Here is a 23,137-nt window from a genome sequence, read left to right as displayed (position 1 = left end):
GCAGCATCCGTTCACTTCTGACAGGGCAAAGGCAGAGGTGGAGGGTGAACCCCTGGGGTCCAAAGTTGGTGGGGTCCGTGGCCATGTGGCCGTGGATGAGGCCCTTCACTGCTTGGAGCCTTGGATACCTCTTAACGGGGTGAGACTGTGGCCCACCACGGGACAGGGCGGAGGGAGGAGGGGATCTGGGTGAGCTACCGAGGTTGCTGGAACCCACAGGTGCCACCCTGGAGTGAAGCACCTGTCCCACGGTCCACAGGAGCCCTCGTTTCCAATAAGATCCATAGCAGTAATAGTCACAACGAGGCCGATTAACGATGACAGTGATAACGGCGCGGCCCCGCAGAAAGCTCCGTGCTCTCAACTCCACTGAAGCCTTCACTTAAGATTCTGCTTCATAAATACAGACTCAGAATGAGCTGGTCTGTGGGGCTGTAATTCTACACTACCATGACAGGCTTTCCTGGCCTGACACTCAAGACCTCCTCTGTTTTACCGCATTTGGAGGCCGGCTCTCCTTCTCGCCAGAAATCAGTGTAAATGGAGCTGAGTTCACGGCCACCGCCCCCCTCCCCGCCCACCCCGGTCATAAAAGCAAAAACACCAGACTGTGGCTGGGAGGCTGCGGCAGAGAGACGCTCTGACTCGATGCCCTGAGCCTCAGGGCCCATCCCAGGCTGCCCCCTCCAGGTTTCACACCGAGGAGACCCAGAAGGTCAAGGTCCCAAAGAGCAATAATGTTAAGATGCAGTTTACAAAGGTAGGAGGGATACACCCACCAAAGGAGAGGGTCAGAACAAAATCAGAACTAAGGATGGGCGTCCCTCTCTCTCTAGCACTTCAAAAATACAAGGTACAGTAAGTCCCCTACACATGAACCTTCAAGTTACAAACTTTCAAAGATGCGTAAGTGCATTCCATCAACATCAGGCGTGAGTGAAATTGCAGCTTGCCCTCCATCTCCTATTGCTGATGATCTTTCAGCTCTACCAATTCCCACCTCCTCTCTCTCCTCCAGTCAGTAACTCTTCTTGCCCGTTCACTCAATGCCAGCCCCTGTATGCCAGCTGTTGTACTGCACTACTGTACTTTTCAAGGTACTGTACTGTAAGATTAAAAATGTTTTCTGAATTTTTTGTGTTTGTTTTTTATGTATTATTTGTGTAAAAAGTATCATAAACCTATTACAGTACAGTGCTATATAGCCGATTGTGTTAGTTGGGCACCTAGGTTAACCCTGTTGCACTTACAAATTGAACTTACGAACATGCTCTCGGAATGGAACTCGTTCATTTGTAAGGGACTTACTGTAAGTGGCAAATGACCTCATTAGGGGCGTACAAATAAATGTTCAGACTATTGGAGATCCTATACCCAAAGGTCGATGCAACACATCACGTGTATATTAACAGACTCTTTAGATGCTATGAGTCACCCCCAATGACCTGGTATTGAAATCACATGACATAAAATAAAGACCCACCAAAAGCCCCCCTGCCTTCACACTCTAGCCAGACAGAAGGTGCTGCAGATACAGGCCCCATGGAAGTAAGGTGCACTCCTCCACGACGCCCTCCTGACTGGGCACCACCATATGGCTGACTATCCACCCGTGCGGTCACCTTCTGCACCAGACCGTGCCCCTGGCTGCTGAGTTCAGCCCTGGGTCCCAACCAGCTCTGATGTCCACACGTCCCTGGGACTGGGCAGGGAGAGAGTGTGATCGTAATCTCTGGGGAAAAAGAACTGGGCCTTAGTGACAAAGACAAGACAGTAAAGGGCAGGGTACAGACCAGAACACGGCCAGGGTCCACAACTGGTCCCAAGAGCCAGAGGAGGATTGCCAGTGTGGACCGGAGCTGGTAGGGGATGCCGTGGGCTGCACGAGGCCTTGGAGGATCGGTAGGATACTGACAGAGAAGTGGGCTGGCCTTCCAGGACAGCAGAACTGCAGCAGGACTGTCCTGTGCCCAGGATGACACTGGCGCTGGCCTGCCGGGGGCTGGGCACAGGTGTTCATCGAGGTGAGCTGTCTGCCCCTGAGCAGGCCAGGCTGAGACACACCAGTTCCGCACAGCGCTGTGTGCCTGGCCACAATCCCTGGGAAGCAGCCCCTCACCCACTGCTGTCATTCCCTGACACAGACTGTGTCCTGCCCAGGGGAAGTGGGGTCGGGGGCTGCTCGGCCTCCAGCTGGCTGGCTCCTCCGGCAGCTTCCACACTGCACCCCAGCTCTTAGTGTACGACGACCTCTGTCTGGGGAAATGCGGCACAGGGGGGCTCCGTGCAGCCGATCCTGCCAGGCCAGGGCTGCACCCCGGGCGGCAGGCACTCACCTCAGAGTGTTCATGCTCTACCCAGCACCGATCTGCACAGAGGATGGGGGTTGTGACAGCACCCAGGGACAAGCAGAGGCCTCCGGTGCACCAGGCACTGGTGCAGTATCGGGGGGACTTGGTCCCCCAATGAGACGAGGGGGGCACATGGCTGTGCCCTCACCTTTGCCACGGCCTGGCCCTAACAGCAGTGGAAGTCAGGGGCAGCCCCTTTTGACTGCCTGGATTGGGGGACAGATTCATAGCCCCAGGAGGACGGTCACATACCCACCCAGGCCACATGCCACTGGGCAACCATGCTGGGAAGAGGATTAAAGCCAGGGGCCCTCCAAGTCCACCCCACCCAACAGGCCTCTCGCTGTCTGGGGCTCTTCTGACAGCGGCACCTGCAGCTGGTGAGGGCCTGTGGGAAGGGCCTCCCGACACACGAAGGCCCGGCCAAGCCTGATCAGACCTTCACAGAGACATCCTTCCACCGGGCAGCTCAGCGGCCACATGCCAGGTACAAGACACCGGCTACCGAGTCGGGCACCGCCCCAGCAAACCAGGGGCCTCCCGGGGAGGTCTGAGAGGCATGTTTCTTGCCTGCTCTCTCCAAACAAGGGCACTGCTGAGGGGGCTGGTGGCTGGACCGTGCTGTCCCGCGATGTCCAGCCAGGCTGCTGCAGTGGGAGGAGTCGGCCACTACTGACCTCGTCTGTGTACTGGACGTCGTCCACGGCGTACTTCTCCTTGAAGTGCTCCTTCGAGTGGATCCTCAAAAAGAAGCACAGGGAACGCCAGGGTCAGGGTTTGGCCGCAGCTGGGTCCAGGCTGCCTTCTGAGCCCAGGCCAAGAAGCCCCGGGCCCATCCCTGCCCCAGCCGGCACCTGGCACCGAGCCGGTCTGCCCAACACAGGCTCGGAGGGCAAAGGACACTGGGCCACAGGGTGACTGCTGAACCCCACCTGCATCTCTCCACCTCCCCCAGCCAACCTCTGCTCCTCCTTCGAGTTCGTGACCCTGGCCGCCTGGGGCAAGCAGCTGCGGACAAACCTACCTCTACTACCAATGAGAGCCCACCGGGCAGCCAGCCAGCCCACCCATGCTTTGGGGCATGAAATTAGCTCCCTCCCAGGCCCCCACAGAGCCTTTTTAAAGAAAAGTTTAAAAGTTAACATTTTAAAGAAGTCAGTAACAGTATTACTCACTGTGATGAGAAACATTCAAGCTTACTCATCGTCCCTGAAAAATCAGCCAGTGAGAAGACAAAGACGCAGGGCGGAGGAGGCTGGGTAGCCCTTGCCCACCTCACAAAGGGCTCCTGGTCACGGCTGCGCTGAGCAGGGCTGGTGGGTCCAGCAAGCACCATCCCCACCCCCCAGCCTCTTGGTAGGCGGATGAGTCAATGTCACTGCTGGTGACAGAGCTCACATCAGGAGCTCTAGCCGCCTGGGGGAAGGGTGTCCAAGATGCACACACACACACACACCGTCCCACGCCTGGGCACCACATCAGCATGGGGGATTCACTCCCGTCCTGCCTGTGATTGCATGATATTCTAGTCACCAAGTGTCAGATCTGAAAGAAGCCTCAGAGGAAATAGCAGATGGTTTTCAGATTGTGCTGCCTGGGCTCTCAGGGTGAGCAGACGACAGGCAGGTGGAGGTGCCAAGGACAGTGTACCTGGGGAGACCCGTAGGGGACAGGGAGGGAGAGCGCTGTGGGACTCGGAAACGACCACTCTAAAAGCAAGCTCCACGTGCCTCTGAAACACCACGGACCAACCAGCACCGCTATCCGGGAAACAGATTCCCACTCCCCTCTCTGAGCCCTGCACCATTTTCCTCTCCACCCAAACAAGCGTCCCAGACCGGACTGTGGCCAGGAGACACAGAGCACAATCCAGGGACAGATGGGCGGCCTCGGGTATCAGCAGCAGGGAGCTCACAGCCGTAGGCAGCAAGCCAGGCCGGGGAGACAGTGGTCCACTAAGATCGGCGGCCTGGTGCCCCAGAACCCTTTTTGCTTTACCGCCCTTTTGGCCTCTCTGAAGCAGGCACTGGGTATCAAGCTCCATTGTTAATTAAATCTGCATGATCCAATTGCGTTAGCTTCTATGATTGAGACGGGACTCAAAGTTAAATGGCCAAAGGCTGTGCCTCCATTAGCACTGCCTGTAGCAGCTACGTGGGGCAGGAATTGATGACAAGCACCTTGCCTGGATGCTGGAGGCCCCGGTTCCAGGGCTTACTGCAAAGAGCTCGCTGACCCTTTGCTACCAAGCACTGACACCCTCAGCACAGCTGACCCTGCAGCCATTCACAGAAGCACGTGCCGGAAAGGCAAGAGGCAGGGCCATCGGTGTCATCACCACATTCACGCGGACTGCCCCGGCTCCAGTCCCTGCTCAGGACAGACGCCCAGAATTCTCAGCAGGTCCCCAATTCACCCCTGGTCCCCAGTCACTTCATCCTCTCCAGCTGTGACAGGCATCAAAAGCAAACCCCCAAAACATTCAGGAAGAGCCAAGGACATGCTTTCGAGGCCAGCCTCAATGATCCCTACAGAGGGGCGTCTCGGCCATTAGCCTGGACATTGACCTTTTCACCTCACCTCCCGTCGGGGACGCTAACTCTCCCAAGCTGTCTTGCCAAAGGACACCTCGGGAAACGTGCTCCTGCCTGCCCTACCTGGGAGTCTTGGCAGTCAGTACTCAGCAGAGACCTAGGAGACTTCAGACCTGGGAACATCTCCGTGTGTTCAGCCTGAGGTCAAGGTCTTGACAAGGTGGAACCAGAGGAGGTGGGGGGACGAGGGGGAAAAGGAGAGGAGAACACGAGGCAGCTGTGATCTGTGGGCGGCCCCAGGGCCGTGCGCTTGCCTGTCCACCCCTCACCTACCAGCCACGAGCCACTTCACCTGCCACGGGAGCCAAGGAGTGGCAAGGGCCAGCCAGCCCATGGGAGAGCCGGCTGAAGCCATCCCGATGTCCAGGAGGAAGTGAGTTCAGGGGCCGGCCTCACCAAATGCCCTTTGCCCTCCTCGATGCACACTGGGCCTCAAGGGCCCCAGATCGCCCAACTAGCCACAGGCCTGGTTCTCAGCAAGAATAACCACTTGACAGATACAACCCGAAAAGCTGTGAGCATCTTTTCTGGCACTTTGCGTGTCATTTTTTTTCTAAAGGGCAGAGATAATTAAGTTTGAATAGTACTTATTTTTCCTGTTTGGGGGCCAATTATAGTAAAAATCATTTAAATGTCACCCTAAGAGATAAGTGTGCCATGCCACCACGTCAAAGCCAGCCACCAGAGGTGTTGACAGGAGAAGGAGTGGCATGTCCACGTGAGCCCTACAGAGCTGGCTGGAGGGGTCACTGGGCAGCTATATGCCACCTGAGTGCCAGGCTGGCAGCAGTCTCACAGAGGGCTGCAAGGAGCCCTGACTGGAGTTTGGGGTCCAGTAGGGCAGCTCATGCCAGACCCCGTCGTGTGGGAGATCCAAGTAGAAGCAACTGGATGGGAGAGGATGGGTCAGTAGGGAAGCCGACCCCACCCCCGAAACTCTTCCCTTCAAAAGGAAGGGGCAGCTCTGGCAGGAGAGAGGAGGGAGGGTCCCACTCAAAAGGGTTTGTGTCTTCAAGAAGGAGCCAGTGTCTGGGAACCCGGCCCACGCAGGCCTCTTTCACAGGCAGCTGGGCCCAGCATGCGACAGGGGAGGCCTTTCCCAGAACTCAGGGTCAGGGCAGGCGCAGCGAGTGCCCACACCCTGTGCGGGCCCTCCTGTGAGAAGGAGACTCTCAATTAATGCCCATGGTGCAGACACGGTGGAGCCCTCTAGAAAATGAAATTTCCAAGCGTGGGTCTAGCTGGCGAGCTGACCACCCGCATGGGGCTAATGAATAAGTAACAGGACCAAATCACAGCCGTTACCATCCATCTCCAGCGGCCGCAGCCTGCCTGCAGCCGCATACAGCGCGGCGGCCTCTCCTCCCGCTCACGCCCGGCACCCCGCACTTGCCCCAGAAGGAAGTCGGCAACCATGTCAAGCCTCTATTAGCTTCTTAGAGAAAAGCAGGGCTCTCCAAAGCTATGCAGGCGCCTGAACCCAGGCGGCGAGGCAGCACTTCCCAGCGAGGCTGGTGCGGAGAGCAGAGGTGATGGAGAGGAGGCCCGTGGGCAGCAGAGCCCGGGGAGAGGGGCCAAACGCCTCGCCAGGCCTCAGGCTGACCGGGGTCAGGCTCCCCGCAAACCGCCTGGGGTCAGAGCCAAAGGAATTCCCGCACCCCTCATCAGTGCCCGGGGCGCCTTCCCTAAAGACGGGGCAGCCGGGGCCAGGCCGTCAGGCGGGCGGAGGCACCTTCGTCCTGTGACCCAGCTGTGTGTATGGGGTGGGGGCAGTGACTGTGAAAAACCACACCCCAAACACCCCACAGACACACCACCCCACAACCCTACACCACACACACACACACACACACCCCCATACTCCACCCCACACACACACCACTCCACATACTACACCACACATATATCACATCCCACAGACACACCACCCCACAACCACACACCACACACACACACACACACACACTCCCACACTCTACCCCCCCACACACACCACCCAGCACACATACTATACCACACTATACCCCCCAACAAACATACCCACACGCATCACACATGCACACACACTGCAGACACATACACACACACCACAGCACACATCAGTCCCCATCCCAGAAAGTGCAGCGCTCGGGGCCTCAGCTCTGGGGAGAGCCCCCTCCTCCCTACAAACCCCAGGCCGGCCACACTGTCTCACGTTCCAAGCCCGAGGCCTCAGCCAGGGATGGGAGCAGAAAACCGCCAAGGCTCCAAAGGTTCTAGGAGGGTCGCCCAGCCTGGCCCAAAGTTGCTCACCCTCTGTCAGTGCTGAAACTGCCCAAAGAGGCAATTTCCCACCTGCTTAGAGGACCCCAGACACCCCAGCAGCCAAAACTGCCATCAGCTGAGGCTGATTCTAATGAAAATGATGGGAAACACTCTCACATCAAAAAGACACCAAACTTTTGCAAGCAAAGACCCCAAAAACAAAATAGAAGCTACCACACTCCTGTCCCCACAAAGGCCTGGGGTGAGGAACAGGCGGAGTACCAGGCTGCCCGCGAGCCCCCTTGGCGTCTGCAGCCCTGACAACAGGACAGGCTGTTTACACGGGAAGCGGCAGATCTACAGACGGGGCTGTTGTTTCCCTGGATGACTTTGGATTGCAGTGTCTGCCAGATGGATTTTCAAAAGCCATCAGACAGAGACTCAAAAGGAAGCTGGGGAGCTGAAGGTCAAACGTTCAGCCCGGTGGGTCTCGACTGCAAAGGCCAGGTAATCCCATCAGCCTCGCTCCCACCCTATTGATTATGAGCGTCTGGAAACAGCTACACACATCAGATCTGGCTGCTCCCCACCTCCAGCCCCAGACAACCAACCCCTTCCACTGCCCTGTTCCCATCGTGCCTTCTCTCCCAAAGGCTTGGGACATGGGGACTAGGGGAGGGTCACACCAGAGCAGAGGAAGGGAAAGGCCTGCCGGGGATGGGCACGGAGGGGAGCCAGGTCGGCAAGAGACAAGGGGCGAGCTATCTGCTGCGGAGCCGGAACGCCCGTTGGGACCAGCTTGCTCGGTCTGGCCTGCCCAGCACATACATGGAGCCTTTCCAAGAGGGAGACCCACCCTACAGACCCATCTGTACCCTCCAAGGTGCGTACCAGACAATCAGCTGCCCTGGCAAAGCAGGGACAGACTAAACGAGAACTTTTTACCAGCAGCTCTTAAACCCAGCCGTGGTCAAAGCACAGAACATCATTCCTGTATTATTGGAGATTATGCTCTAGAACAGCCAACCGATAACAGCTGCTCCCTGACCAATCAGGTCCCGGGTTTTAAACCCTCAAGTCGGGACCTCCCTGGTGGTCCAGTGGTTAAGACTCTGCACTTCCACTGCAGGGGGCACGGGTTCGATCCCTGGTCAGGGAACTAAGATCCCACATGCCGTGCGGCTTGGCCAGAACAAAACAAAACAAAAGCCCTCAAGTCAAGTGCTGTTTGGCTCCCCAGATGATGGCTGTGGGGAGGCAGGGTGAGATTTGCTCAGGTTTTCCCACTGGCGTGTGGAGTCCCCGAGGCAGGGGCCACGCCCTGGAGGATGTCCACCCCCCCCCCCACGGACAGGCACTCCCTGACTTCTCATGAGAGTTAGCTCTGCAGCAGCAGCAGCAGTCAGAAGAGGGGACGCACTCAGAGCCCCTCCACACCCCCTGACAGAAACTCGCCACTGCCCACGCCCACGTCTCACGGTGCTGCATCTCTGACTGCAGCGCTGCTGAGCAGCAGTGGGCATCTCAGCACGCCCTGAGCCAAGAGGCAGGGCCACAGGGAGGCTGAGAGGGCAGCCAGGCCGAAGCCATGGGTGCCGCCCAGGCACAGGGGCCACTGGCAGGACGGGCTGAGGCTACAGCTCTGTGATCACCTCAAGTTGCGGGAAGGGCTCCGGGAGAATCTTCTCACGGAGACCAGATCTAAACTCTCACCAGGAAACTCTCCAGTTACCAGGGCTTTGTGACAAATCACCCTGACACGCACGGGAGTAACAAAGCATGTATCACGTTCACGGACTCTGAAGGTCGGGGCTCGGAACAAAGCCCTGAGAGGGCTGGGGCTTGGCGTCACCCACTCTAGCGGGTGGTGCTGGCTGTCAGCGGGGCCTCTGGTCCCTCCACATGGGTGAGTTTGGGCTCCTCACTGAGTGGCAACTGGGCTTGAGGAGCGAGAACCAGGTGGAAACCGTAGCACACTTTACAGCCTAGCCTCAGAAGTCACACGGTGACGCGGCCACGTTCACGCATCGAGGCAGTCACCCAGGTCCTGACTGAGTGAGGGAGGAGGGAAGAGATTCCGGCTCTCCATAGGGAATGGCCACAAACACTGTGGACATTACAAGCTGCCTGTCCCCAGCACCCTCGCTGCCTCATTTCAGTGTCACCAATGTAACCACCCCACAGTGACCATCACTGTGACTACGGCCCTGGCGATGCCTCACGAGGGCCATCATCGCTGTTCCACAGATGAGGCATCGGAGGCCCGACAGTGGCCAGACCCGCTCCCCGGAGAAGCCCGCTGAGGTGTGGGAGCCCTGCCCTGGCCCTCTGCACAGAGCAATGTCCCTGCAGCAGCCGATGCCTTATCATTCAAACCAGCCGCAGACCCGCCAGCCTACCCGGTACTGAGCATTTTGGGCCCATGAGGCAGCAAAGGCTGCAATGTACACATTAGCCCAGAATAAGCACTCTCCTGGCAGAAATGACACGCTGGAAGGCGGCGAGCATTTGGCAGGATCCTCTGATCACCTTAAGCATCCCCAGTTAAGTACAGCTTCTGCCTCAGCGCCTCTGAGCAGGCAGGAACGGCTCCTGGGAGGGGTGGACAGGGCCAAGGGCCCTGAAGCTGGCAGGCACCACAGATGATGAGGGAGGCAGCCTCTCAGCCTCACCCAGGCCTCTGGCCTCACACTTCTCCCACAGCACAACCCTAGAGCACGACCCTGTCTCCCAGGTGAGCCAGCTGAGGCAGGGCCTACATCCTGGGAGCCGCAGAGCCTAGCCCAGAGGCCGGCACGCGCGGGAGGCACCCAGTAACGCCCTGCACTGCACGTCAGTGATGGGCTTCAGAGAAGGGCCCCAGGCTGCTCTCCCCACCACACCCAGGGAGGGGCTGCCTCCCACTGACCCAGGCCAAAGCCTCAGGCATCTTAACAAAGCTGGGAATCCAGAATTTCAAGATTAATAAATAGCACCTCCGAACAAACCGTGGTCTGTGGCTCCAGCTCTGACACCCCTTCCCAGCAAAGGGTAACAGGCTCTGGCCCAGAGTAGGCTGTTAACGGGCCTGCCCGCTAACCCTCCCCCTTGCTAATTCTCCCTCCCCCACCCCCGCACAGGCCCCCTGCACCCACCCCCACCCCAGCCAGCCAGCGGTCAGCAGGCACGGTCACACGCCCCGGGGTGCTCCGTACTTTCCCATCCAGGTGGCGTGGCTGGGAGGAAACCTGGGCACGAAGAGCGTCGACATCCCAGTGTCCACGTCCATCATGCCGTAGCAGCCTGGCTCAGTGACACCGAAGGCCCAGTGAAAGAAGGACTCCTGTGGCGGGAACAAGGACCCAGGTCACCCCGTCAGCAGGACAGAAACGTGAGGTGCAAGGAGAGAGGTGGGGTATCTGACCGAGCGCTTTCCTCCCCGCACCCTGGAGAGTCAGCTCGGGCTCCCTGGCTCTCGGTGCCTGACCCCCAGCCTCACACCACCCTCCACCTCAGCACTCTGCCCCCTGCACCAGCTGCAGGCTGCCGTCCCCTCCTTCCTCCTGGCTGGCTGCTCAGACCCTGCTTCAGGCCCGTGCCCCAGCCCCACCTGCACCCCACCTCACCGGCCACCCGCCTCAGGTCCCAGACAGGGCAGGTTAAGACACGGGTGCCCAGGAGCACCACGGGTCCGTCTCCGCCTTGCCCGCACTCCCCTCCCTCCCCCCACCTCTCTGCTACCCCCACTGCCTGCAGGCGGGCAAGATGCCACCTTGACTTAGACGCCCAGGCCGGGCATCTGCTCAGAAACGGATTCCTCCATTTAGGACTTCTTCCTTCCTTCTCCCACCCCCGGGGCAGCTGATGACTTTAGTGTTTAGCATTAAACACGGAGCTAAAATAGCGTTGTAAAGGTATGAAGTGGAGGAGGCGCTCTTCTAAAATTAATCTTGCATAACACCAGTAAGGGAGCCAACAGCTGAATTTAGGAGATCGGTTTTTAAGCCACAGACTATGGAAACCTCAAGAAGCATCAAGACTAGTCAGAGAAAACTTATTTAGACCTGCACATCTCCAGCAACAGGGACGGCAGGCTTGCAGCTGCAAGAACGACGCGGCAGAGGGAAGCCCTGCAGTAGGAGGTGCTTTCCGTAGAAAACATTGCGCCGTGGCTCCCGGCAGTGGGTCTCGGCCTGTGCCCTGCGGGGTGGACGCTGTCCAGCTGCAGAGGCCACGCCTTACCACCCGCTCTCCGCACTTAGCTCCCCTCTCGTTCCCCTGCCTCCTGCCTGACCCGGATGCCGGACGCCCATGTCCTCTCGGCTCTGCCTGCCCCTGGGGAGTTCCCAGCGCATCAGACCTCCGCTCAGGGCAGCGCAGGGAGGAGAAGAGAGCGCTAGACTTGGGGTCGGGAGATGGGTTCTAAATAATCCCAGCTCCACCTCTAGCAAGTCATTTCCCTCTAAGCCTGTTTCTTTATCTGTAAAGTGGGGCCAGCTCAGGGCCCTCCTGGCTTTCTGGGTGAGCTCCTCTGTCCAGTGTCCTTGTTCTTGTTCCTGGGAACCGAGAGATGCCAGTGATTCTCAGCCGAGGCCACCGCATCCAAGCTGGCTTCCTGCAGCTGGGCCACCCGCTGCCCCACAGGGTTCCAGAACCTCGAGGAGCCCCTGGACCACTTCCCAGAGGAGGAAACCAAAACCCAGTGAGGGTCACGGGGTCGGCACTGACCAATGCCCGGGCTGCCGACTCCTGCTCAGACCCTGCTCACATGCCTCCTCCCAGGACCTCTGCAGCCCCCGTCCTCCTTGCCGTGGCAGAATCTGGCCCCAGGAACTCAGCCCGCCCCATCTGCACCTCTCCCGGGCCAGGAAAGGCTGCCCAGCTCGCCCTCTGAGGTCCAATCCTGCGGATACTACCCCGAGCCCGGAACGCCCATCCCCAGCTCCACCTGTCAGAATTCACGCCGGCCTTCAGGGCTCACACCAAACACTGCCTCCTCCACGAAGCCTTCCTGCTTGCTCCCCCGGGAGCATCGTGGCTCCAGGCTCTGACCTGAGAGAGCGGAGGCTGGCTGGCGACGGCCCTGCCCCCCGCAGAGGGGGCTCCCTGGGGACCCAAGCCTCGGCCTGCTTTCAGAGAGCCTCTTCGGGGTCCCCCAGGGGGCAGAGCTGCCCAGGCCCACCAGGCCTGATGCTGGAGGAGGGCAGACAGCCCACAGCGGGCCTAGTGCACACTCAGAGATGTGGGAGGCTTCCGGCTGGGCTCACCTGGCGGAAGAGGACCCCGGTGTCGGTGCAGTAGCGCTGAGTCTCCTCCCCGCCCTGCAGCACCACGACAGAGCCGGCCTGCACCGCCGGGTTCTTTCGCAGACGCTCACACAGGCGCCGCCTGTTCAGGGCAAAGAGCGCCAGCGGCACCTTCAGGGTTTCGTTCCCCAGCCAAAATGAGGGTCTGCAAAGACACAAGCACACACCGCCACGCAGGCTTCTGTTAGCACCACCAGGCGCGTCCCCCACCCAGAGGCACGACCCCCATTAGCGCGTGGCAAGCGGGTCCAAGCTCGGCCTGCCCGTGACCCAGAAACAGCCCCTCACTGGGCCGCTGGAGAACCACAGGGGCTTGTCAACCACACCCTCCCCTCCTGTCCCTGAGCACTGGACCACAGTGGGGAGGAGAGGCAGCTGGGTCTGTTTAACTGGTAGATGGGTGAAGCCCACGGAAGGAAAGTCTGCAGTGGTGTGGAGACACACGCCCCCAACCCCCAATTCCAGCCCTCAAGGAGCTTCCCATCCATGCGAGATCTGGCCCAGACGACACTGGATCCCTGCCCATGTGTCTGCAGGCCGCCATCTTCTCTGCAAGTCACAGACCCAGCAGCCTGGGCTGTTCCTCACCTGAGCCGGGACACCCACCTGTCCCCAGCACATAACACACGAACACACACACACGCCCAGGGCGCGCAGCACCAGGCCCTAAGCCGAGCCAGGCTCGTAGGTGCCAAATGAGCAAGGAGGAAGCACGACAAGACGGACCTGGGAGCGGCAGCCCTTGCGGTGCTGGCCCTGAGGACGGCAGCCAGCAAGCAATGAGCTGTGGTGGCCGCACTGAAGGCCAGGCGGAGCCAGGCCTGGCAGAGCAGGTGGGTGTCTCTCCTCACGCCCACACTGGCTTCCCTTTTCACTGAGAAAACACCCCCTATCCCCCTAGCACCCACTCTCCAGACCCCTCCTGCCTCGGGCCCCTCTAGACAGCTGCCCCCACCCGAGGCTCCCCCTCCACCTGGGCATGGCCTGCCCCACCCCTCGCCTTTCTCCCCACCCGCCCCCCCCAAGTTGCTCCAGCATCAATTTTCCCCTCTCAGGATCATTCTCAGCATCCAGACATACAGGAACCTCACCCGGCTTGAAAATAAATAAATAAAAGCACTCCCCTTGACCCCGGTGCTCGCCAGCCGTCTATTTCTCTCTCCCTTTGCAATAAATATCCTCTGAAGAGTCACCCAGCCCATCCCCGTGTCCTGGCCGCCCGTGCTCTCCTCAATCCATCCCAGCAGACCTTGGCCCACCCCCTCCTGCACTACAGCCCCTGCCAGGCCACGATGGCCCCATGCTCCTGAATCTGCAGGTGGGTTCCCAGTCCTCAGGGGGCCTCGGTGCCCAGGACACTGGAGACCACGCTCTCTGCTGAAACCCGGCCCAGCACCGGCCGCTCCGGGCCGCCCTCCGTCCTCAGCTCACCTCCAAGCTGGAGCCCGGGCCATGCGGCTCATCCCCATCTCCCACCTGGACAACCGCGGGAACTCTCAGCTGCTCCCAGTCCCAGCCTCTGCCACAGCCTGGTCCGCACCCACCCAGAGGGACCCTTGAAAAATGGGAATCCCAACAGGCGTTACCCCGCTCAACCCCTCCCCGCTTTCTACTGCCCTCACAGCACGGTGCAGACTTACTCCCAGCCACAGGGCGCTGAGGGGAGCCGCACAGGCATCCCACCCTTCCCGAAGCTCCCAGAACGCTCCCACTGGGGGCCTTCGCTGCTGCTGTTCCCTGTGAGGCGTGCTCTCTCCCAGTGCCTACCAGGCTCGCGTTCTTGCTTTATCCAGGCCTCTGGAGAAATGCTCCCCCTTCCCGGAAGCTTTTCCGATAACCCCATCCAAACCTATCCGCTACTCTCTTCCCGCCTCTCTAGAGCCACGCATCGCTGCCGAACAGTATATATTTACTTGCTTGTTGTCTCCCCAGGTAAAATGTAAGCTCTGTGAGGGCAGGGACCTTGCCTCCTTCCCGGCACCTGAAATAGTGCCACGTGAATGACTAAACAAAGGAAGGAAGTGCAGTCGTAGCGAGCGGGCCGGGGGCCAGCAAGGCCAGAGCCAGGGTGCAGGAGTCAGGCGGTGCGTGTGATGTGTGCTCGAGGGAGGCCCTGCAGGCTCTCTGGCCAGCAGGCAGCAGGCATGGAGGTCCAAGAGGGGAGGGACCGCCCAGAGCTGGTGCAAGACAGGGGGCTCTGCCTGCGGCTGCAGTGAGAGTTGGGCAGATGGAACCTGCTCTCACGGCCCTGGGGCACCTCCCACACTCACCTGGCCATGGGACCCTCAGAGGAAGGTGACACCTCCTGCACATCTTGGCTCCAATGGCACTTTCTCAGGATGGCTTTCCCTGGCTTCCCTCTTTAACCTTGCAGCTCTCTCCCCGGCCTGTCCCCCCACTTAGTCCTGGGCCAGGCTTCCCCTACTCGTGTCTCCAAATCCACTCTCCCACTCTGTCCAGGCCTGGCCCACGAGGACCTCGTTAGCTCCAGGAGGATCTGGTGACTGGGAGACAGGGCAAGAGGCTGGAGAGTGGGAAGAGATGGGGGAGGACAGAGAATCCATTCCCAGCTCCCTCCCTGGGGAAATCTGGAACTACAAAGGCTGCTCATTCTCCCCCCACCCAACCTGCCCACAGCTGTGTAAACCCACCCTGCATTACACTCTCTTTAGTCACCCCTTGGATTGAGGCTCGTCCAAGTCCCTGCTGAAATGACGTGTTCACTCTCCAACATAAATGTGTACTGGTGCTCACTGGTGAGGTCCGCCTCTGTCCACTAGAATGGAAACCCCATGATTGCAGAGATCTGGGTCTGCTCTAGTCCCTACTGCCCCGTGCCTAGCACTATGTTTAGCACACAGCAAGTGCTCAATAAATATCTGCTGAGTGAACAACTGTCACAACGTGGGGCCACCCACACAGCTGTGCGAAGTTGCCACATCAGCCCCAGAGGGGCAGGAAGCAGAACCCTCGGGCCAGCCTGGCCAGGAAGGGTGGAGGGGTCTTGCCCACCCCGCACGTGCTGACAGGACTACAGCCTCCCTGCTGTCCCCCTTCCCGGGCATGGGCCCCACTCACCCTCCTGGGCGGGTGGACACAAAAAGCCAGGCTTCCTCTAAGCCGTGCCACTTGCCTGCCATGCTCGGCCACAAGGATGAAAGGACAGAGGTGACAGCTCACAAACATGCCAGCGCCCCAGCTGGCCGTGCTATCAGGAACTGAAAGTGCAGCCACCAGCACCCGTGCACAGAGTCCCCCAAGCTCCCTCCCATTCTTTCCCCTCACTCAGCAAAGCCCATGCAGGGGGTGGGCTCAGGGAAGAGCCTCGTCTCTACAGACTCCCAGTGGCACAGAGGGAACGGCACCAAGGCACTGCTGCAGATGGCCTCGGCCAAAGGTGCCTAGATCCGTGCAGACTCAACAGCACAACTGCCTGAAAATGCCCAGCCTCGGCCGGCGGCCTGCACAGCCCCATCCACCTCATCCCCCCACCCCCCATGCCTCACGCCCCACACACCTTCTTCCTTAAACACACCAGCTACCGGGTCCACCTGGACTGCCACCACGTCCCCACCTGGAAGGTTCTCAGAAGGGTGGGCTTTGTGTTATCCAGAACCTTCTGAGAGACCTAAATTCCTCAGGGCACCCAGACAGGACCTTTGTGGCCCAAGGGCCAAGCAGCCCAGGTCAAGACAGGAAACTCAATACGCTTCCCTCCTGTGAGCTTCAGCTGCTCCTGCAAAACCTACAGCGCTATCTAGTCCTCCATGGGCTCAGCCAGAACGAGAAAGGCAGCCTGGCCAGAGCCCCCAGGCAGGTCGATGGCTGCAGTCATGCATTACGGCAGGGTACCCCAGAATCAAGGTTTATAGAGACATGCCCTTTGATTTCTCATGACATAAACTAACCCCTCAGAGAGAATGTTGGGCCCAGAGCCATCGCAGGTGGCTTCTTCCTGCAAGTTCAGCAAAAGCAGCACCCATAAAACATCCCCAACTGGTTTCTGCTGGAGCTTTTGCTAACTGGCACCCGGAATCTAAAAGGCAAAAGCCAGGTCGTCCCCAAGTCCAAGTATAAATAAGGCACACTTTACTGCAGGCAGCCAAGGGCACAGGCAACGCCCGGGGAAGACCGCAGGGGCTGGCGGACAAAGGCTCCAGGGTATCAAAGAGACACACGGAACAAGCTCCAGCCCCCATGGGCCAGCCCATCCCCTGCCAACTGCCAGAGCTCAGGAAATGGCCAGTGACCAGCTCCCGCAGAAGGTGTGATACCACTGCTCCGAAACTCTCTCCTGTCCCCCAAATCAGTACTGAGTCAGCCCCTCCTTCGACCTCAATGGCCACCTGCAGGGTTCTCACCCAAGGGATTCATGCATAGTGTTTAGGGAGTCCACCTACTTGGATGGGAAAAAAAATTATATCTTTATTTTTTCTAACCTCACCTTTAAATTAACATTTTCTTCAATTATTAATGTAAGCAACAAACCACAATAGTATCAGCAGTGTGTGAATCTGTCACCAACAGAAATCAGAGGTATTTTCATGCCACCTTATTGATGTCACAGTACCTCGAAATACCACTTTTACTCATCACTACTTCAACATTAAGGTGGTTCTTAGACCTGCTGCTTTTATTATTTAATGTATAAAGAAGCATATACTACTATACCACAAATTTATTTCTTAACATCTTGATAACTGTATTTCCATATAATTGGTTTTCCCTGTAATCCTCTGTATTTTATTTCATCATGCTGAGAGTCATGTAAAGGTCTCACGGATGCCCATGGGGTCCACAGCACAGACAAGGACAAGATCCCTGCAGTAGGATGTGACACCACTTCTGGATGGGGCCATGCTGCTAAGCTTCCGGCAAGAGAGGCCAGTCAAGGACCGGCCTGCTTCCTTGGCCACAGCCTCCAGCTCAGGCCGGGCACCGAGCCCACCGAGACCCCCAGCTGCCTGTCAGCAGGGCCAGACCGCTCACCCTGGCTGGAGGGGCCTCACGGCAGCTGGTCTGCATCTCTCACCCTGCCTACCTTTCTCCTGAGGAGGGTCGCGGGGCTAAGCACACACAGGGACCTGTGTGGAGTCAGACCAGGCCTGGGGAAGGGCATGGGAAGGCAAAGGGGCACTCAGTGGCCAGCCTGCCTCCCACAGACCCACCCCTCCCCCCCAGCCCCCAAGGTCAACCCAATGCGTCTTCTCCAAGAGCACCAGGTTCATATCAGGGTGGGGACGGGCTCTGATCCAGAACCTGGCTCCTCCATATATTTGCCCTCCAGAAATGCTGACTCCAGCGTGAACTATGACCCCACAGGTACACACCCAGGGCAGCTCACCTGCTGCTTATCACTGGGCAAAAGCCCTCTGGGCAGCAGCTCCCTGAGAGTCACTCAGTTAAAGAATTAAAGATACTCCTTCAGAGATATGGGGATATATGTTTATGTATAACTGATTCACTTTGTTATACAGCAGAAACTAACACACCATTGTAAAGCAATTATACTCCAATAAAGACTTTAAAAAAAAAAAGAAAGATACTCCTTCATCCTATTCAGAGTTCTGTTCCCACTCCTGCCCACAGCTCCTTTCCTCAGTCACTGAGGGCTCCGTGCAAAGCGGGATGGCATGTTGGACTAGTGTAAAGTAAATCCTCCTCTTATTCATTAGGCACCGTGTCACCCAGCACCAATCACTGGGCGGCCACAGGGTCCTGGAGACACAAAGTGAACTGGTCCCTGGGCTTCAAGGATGCCAGAGAGACATGAAGGGGAGCAACCTCTCACTCAACCATGATGGGTAGGAGTGCAGATGTAGAAGAGCGTTCTGCCAGTGGGAAAAACTGGGATTCTCTGGAATATTGAGCAGGAAGCCTTGACTGGAGGTCAGGAGGGAGGGGGGTCAGGAAAGGCTTCTAGGAGGAGGAACCATCTGAGCTGAGTCTGCAAGTATGTGAACAATATGTCAGAGGATGAGGACTCTCCAGGGCCAGCCGGTGAGTGGGCAAAAGGAGGTGGAGAAAGGAAAAAGCCATGTGGGGGGCCGATGCAGCAGGTCTGGCAAGAGCAGAGAAGTCTCATCTCTGTCCATGGGAAGCTCAAGGCATGACTCAAGGAGAAGGCAGGGCTCCCTCCCACCAAGTGATATTGGATTAGGGGAGGGGGTGGAGACGACCTCACGGCAGACTCTCTGGGGGCTGTGGGACCCTCTGTCTCAAACTTGAAGTCCCTGCCCAGGCTGGCAGGACAGAGCAGGATCAACCCGTAAACACTCCCCAGAAGAGCTTCTCAAGTTTCTAGTTGAATCTGAGATACTAGCTTAGGGCTTCCATTACTCCCCACATCACGTGGAGTACACTCCAAGCACCCAGGCCTCCCCGGGCCCAGGATCTGGAAGGACTCTACAGGCAACCAAATCCAACTCCTGGGGAGCCTGTGGCTGTGACTTGATGGCATGGTGCCTCATTATGCCTGACACTCTGATCTGTCCTGTGTATGCAGCTGGGCACCGAGCTTTGCTGGAAACACACTTGAAGCCTCTTCCACTTAAAGAATCTGCTGGGTTCTAAGTGTCCAGCAGGGTAACCCATACCAGCCTGGGATGGCTCTTGCCAAGCAGGTCCTGCCAATCTCTGGAAGCTAGCTGCACCTGTCAGGTCTCCCTTCCAATTACACACCTCTCCAAGGCCTCTGTCACTCAGTTATACTGCTCCATGGCCCAGAGAATCAGTTTTGCTATAAGGGCCCTCCTTCCAGGATTCAGCCAGCTCTAGACTCATGCCCATCCAATCACCAGCCTGGCTCCCTGTCTCTTCGGGAGAGCAGCAGACCTCAAGCCAGCATGGAGCCCTGAATCCAAATGCAGCCCCTGGAACTCCCTGTGACCACCTGGTGGCCCAGATATAGGGGTAATTGACCCACATGTGGGCACTGGCCTACACTTACTGCTCATTCTGCTCTTTATGACAGGGTCACAGGCTGGGCTCAAGGATCTGGCCCTAGACTCCTTCACACTCATCTGGGACTTTGCAAGCACAGTTCTCTGCCTCAGGGGTGCTCAAGGACTAGCACAAATGTCATCCAGGGAGTGAAGCCTACCCACACTCTCCTCTGAGCTCAGAATCCATGCCCGTCAATGGCACACACCAAGACTAGAGGCATGACATCTACCCCAGTGGCCCATGAACACCTAAGGGTAGGCCCAATACTGTTCCTGGAATACAGCAGGTGCCTATTAAGTGTTTGATTTGCATGTCCTAAGCTCTCCCAACCTTGGAGTTGGGGGCCAACTGAGGGGGCCATTTTCTGTTGCCACTCTCCCTACCTTCCAAAAAGAGAGATGCATTTAGACCACCAGTTCCCCCATTCTGATCTCAATTCCAGCCTGGCATCTGGGGCACTGCTCTCTCTCTACCACTCCCCTTCCCAGCCCCCAGCATCTCCAGGCCCAAATGCCGCCCCCATAATTGGGCCTTGCCCTGAACTCATACATAGCCCAGGGGATAGTCGCCTCAAAGGCAGATCTGAGCAGATTAAAAACCCTTGGAAGTTTCCAGTCCCTTAGGACAAAGTCTGGAAAAGCCAGCTGGGACACTGTGCCCTCCAGCACAGGGACACGCTCCACTGTCCCCCATCCCCAGAACACTCTGAACTCTCAACCTTTGTTCAGATGTTCCTTCATCAGGGACACTCCGCAACGCTTCAGTGAGCCCACCCGTCCACATTTCCTGCCACTAGGACCATTCACCATTCTTTCATTCAGCAGAATTTATGAAGCATCTACCGTGTGCAAGACATGAACTAACAAGGTCCAGGAGCAAACCAGACAAAGGCCCTGACCTCACACTTTAAATGGAGAGAAGACAAGAAACAAGTTGTTTCTTTTTTTGTTATGTACTATATAATTTACCAGGTGGTGATAAGAGTAGGCTAGGTGCTTAGGGAAATCTTCTCTGAGGAAGTTCCATATGGGCCCTGAAGGAAGAGGAGAAGTGCCGCGCTAGGAAGGGGATTCCAAGCCCATCTCAAACGCTGCCTCCTCCCGGGGGCGGGGGGGCCCCCAGGTCCCCAGCGCCCTGGCAACGCAGTCTTCCCATCTGAGGGTCGTGACCGTGAATGCGCGCGTGGACCCCACCTCGGCCGCACAGTGGGGACTCCACACGCGCGGGTGGGGCCTGAACGCCACTGCGGCCCCGAGGGCAGTGGGCAGTGGCCAGGGAGCTGACTCGGACGCGCAGCCAGACGCCCCGCGCTGGACGCCCAACCCGCGCGAAGAAGCGCGCTGCCCGCGGCCACATTGCACGCCCGGCGGGGACGCGGCCCTGCAACGGGGCTCTTAACCACTGTCCAGCCGGGAGGCCCAAGTCCCCGCTCCGCGCCGCCGTGCAAGGGCCGGGGACAGCAGCAGCACTCACCCGGTGGCCGCCGCCATGCTTGCCCAGCTCCAGCGTCACGTGAAGTGAGGCGTCAGCTGAGCCCCACCAGGTCCCACTTCGAGGGGCGGGGCCTGGGCGGGGCCGGGAGCCATTGCCCCGCCCCCTCTAGTGAAAAGGCTCCGCAGGACCCGGAGGGGCGGAGCCCTGAAGGAGGAGAAGAATCTATCCACTCGCCGGCCCACATCTGCAGGCGAGGGGCGGGGCTGGAGTGGAGGCAGAGGCCTTTCCAGAATAGGAGGGAATTTCCCGACGCAGTGGATACTTTGATTTTGGCCCTGACCTGGCGTCCCACCCTGCCCAGGGGGAAGACACCTTGGGAGAGGGAGCCTCTGACCCAGTCTAGGTACGGGGCAGAGGTGACAGCTGTTGCTTACGAAGGGAAATGGCTTGAGCAAAGGCCGGGGCAATTGGAATAAACTAAAAGTTCAGTGTCCAGGAGGGGGGTGTGGGAGTGAGAGGTGCAGCCTCAGAGGTAAGCAAGGGTCAGATCTTGCACCACCTTGAATATGGGGCTGGGGAGTTAGGTCTGTTGGGACCTTTCCAAGCTCCTTCAACTGCAGGATGGAGAAGGACCTGGGGACAGGGAGGCCAGTGAGGAGGGCTGGGGAGAAGTGGGCACAGGGAGGGCACAGTTCAGGAGAACTGTGGGCATCCCCCTCTGCCCTGCTGGGTACTCTTGTTGGGTGCAGTGTCCTCCAGAAGGTTGGGGAGTGGGACAGGAAGGGTGGTGGTAAGTAGATGTTCCAGGGGAGCTCCCTGTGTTGCTGGTGCCTTAGAATAATAGTAATACTAACAGGTACGGAGCACTCAGTGTGCCCCAGTGCTTTGCAAGTGTCAGTTCACTGAATCCTCACAATAGCCCTGTGAGGTAGGCTCTGTCCTTAATGCCATTTTACAGCTGAGGAAACCAAGGCCCAGAGAGGTAGATAACTCACCTGAGTTCACACAGGGGCTGACCTCATGCAGTAGTGACTTGGTAGTGATTCACACTGGCTCAGTAAAGGAAGGGGCCCAGGGCTGGTGGGGGAGGTTACCCCTTGAGTCCTGGCCCCCACGAGGGTTATGCAGATATGTGTGGACAGGATGTGAGGCCCAGCACGTGCCCATGGGCTTCTTTACCCCAGCCCCCAGCTATCTCACAGGTGGAAGTGGCTTCTCTTTGAAGACCTTGGGTTTGGGAGTGCCTCTTGTTTCTTTGTCAGAACAAGGATGCGGGTCACCATGGCTGAGCTAGGGAGGCACCAGGGACTCCGAGATGGAGAAGCAGCTGTTGTTTGTCCCCACAAAGCTGGGAAGAGAGCAGGCCCCTTAAGTAGGGGGAGGAATGAAACCAGAGCATAAGCAGGGTGGGTGACACAGCGTGCCTGCTTCAAGTCCTAGCACCATCCCTGGTTTCCTCATCTGACAGGTGGGAGCTAATGGTATCGCCTCACGGGGCTGCTGCAGGATTTCATGAGCAGGCATCCCGGCACCTTTAGCCTGTGGCACAGCTAAAATGGCCAAAGCCATGAGGAGGAAGGTGGCACCTCCAGACAGCCCTTCCCACCTCCCTAACCCAGATAAGACCAAGGAGAGTTGATGGAAGAGGGGACATCCATACTTCCTCCCCCTTCCCACTTCCTCCAGGCAGGACCCCAGAGAGGATCTGTCCGCCCTCTTGCCAGTTTCCAGGGAGGAGAGCAGAGGTATAAGCCCCACACCCGACTGCCCAGCCCATTGCCCTGAGAACTTGGACCCGACCCCCACTTCCCATTATGCAGTTTCCCACCTTCAGCGAAAGAGACTGGACACTTTTTAAAAATAGCAAAGGGTGAGCAGAATGAACTTCTCATGCTCTTTTGTGGAAGGAAAACCTGCCCCGGAGCTAATCACAGCCCCTACACCATTGATTTTGACAAAAAATACGTGAAAATTAAGCCAACTGCCAGCTCTGAGTGTTTATTAGTATGAAAAAGAAGTGATTATCCTAAATAGCCACAAAATAATAGGGGGAGGGCACCTACCAACTGAGTGGAGCACCGTTGTTTGTGGGCAGTGCTGGGGGGTGGGAGGGGCCTGCCCCTGCTTCCTGCCCACCCTGGTCTGTCTGGATGGAGGGCTTGCCCTGCCAGTGAGCCTGGCACAGAGGGCTGCCCTGCTACCGCTCAGCCCTCCCCATCAGAGGCTCTGGCAGGGCTGTCCCCACCCGCCACCCCCCTCCTGATCAGGGCTCTGGCAGGGGCTC

At 58.1% G+C, this 23,137-nt stretch overlaps 1 protein-coding gene across 2 annotated transcripts in view; it reads right to left on the bottom strand.

Annotated features, from left to right (window-relative positions):
- PEPD (peptidase D) overlaps positions 1 to 20,974 on the bottom strand; it is a 114,469-nt gene extending 93,495 nt beyond the window's left edge. The window contains exons 1-4 of one of the 2 annotated variants that reach the window (XM_082437580.1): positions 20,893 to 20,974; positions 12,436 to 12,619; positions 10,384 to 10,511; positions 3,029 to 3,092 (exon numbers count right to left, since the gene is read on the bottom strand). In XM_082437580.1, the coding sequence (XP_082293706.1) occupies positions 3,029 to 3,092; positions 10,384 to 10,511; positions 12,436 to 12,619; positions 20,893 to 20,909 (393 nt within the window). In that variant the 5' untranslated portion in view covers positions 20,910 to 20,974. Of the gene's footprint in view, positions 1 to 3,028; positions 3,093 to 10,383; positions 10,512 to 12,435; positions 12,620 to 14,744; positions 14,768 to 20,892 lie in introns of those variants that run through there. The other variant, XM_082437581.1, reaches the window with a different exon arrangement.
- Positions 20,975 to 23,137: the final 2,163 nt, after the last annotated feature.

This window comes from Balaenoptera physalus (assembly GCF_965194825.1).
Source record: "Balaenoptera physalus genome assembly, chromosome: 19".
Classification (NCBI taxonomy): domain Eukaryota; kingdom Metazoa; phylum Chordata; class Mammalia; order Artiodactyla; family Balaenopteridae; genus Balaenoptera; species Balaenoptera physalus.
This window is presented reverse-complemented; position numbering and strand designations above follow the sequence as displayed.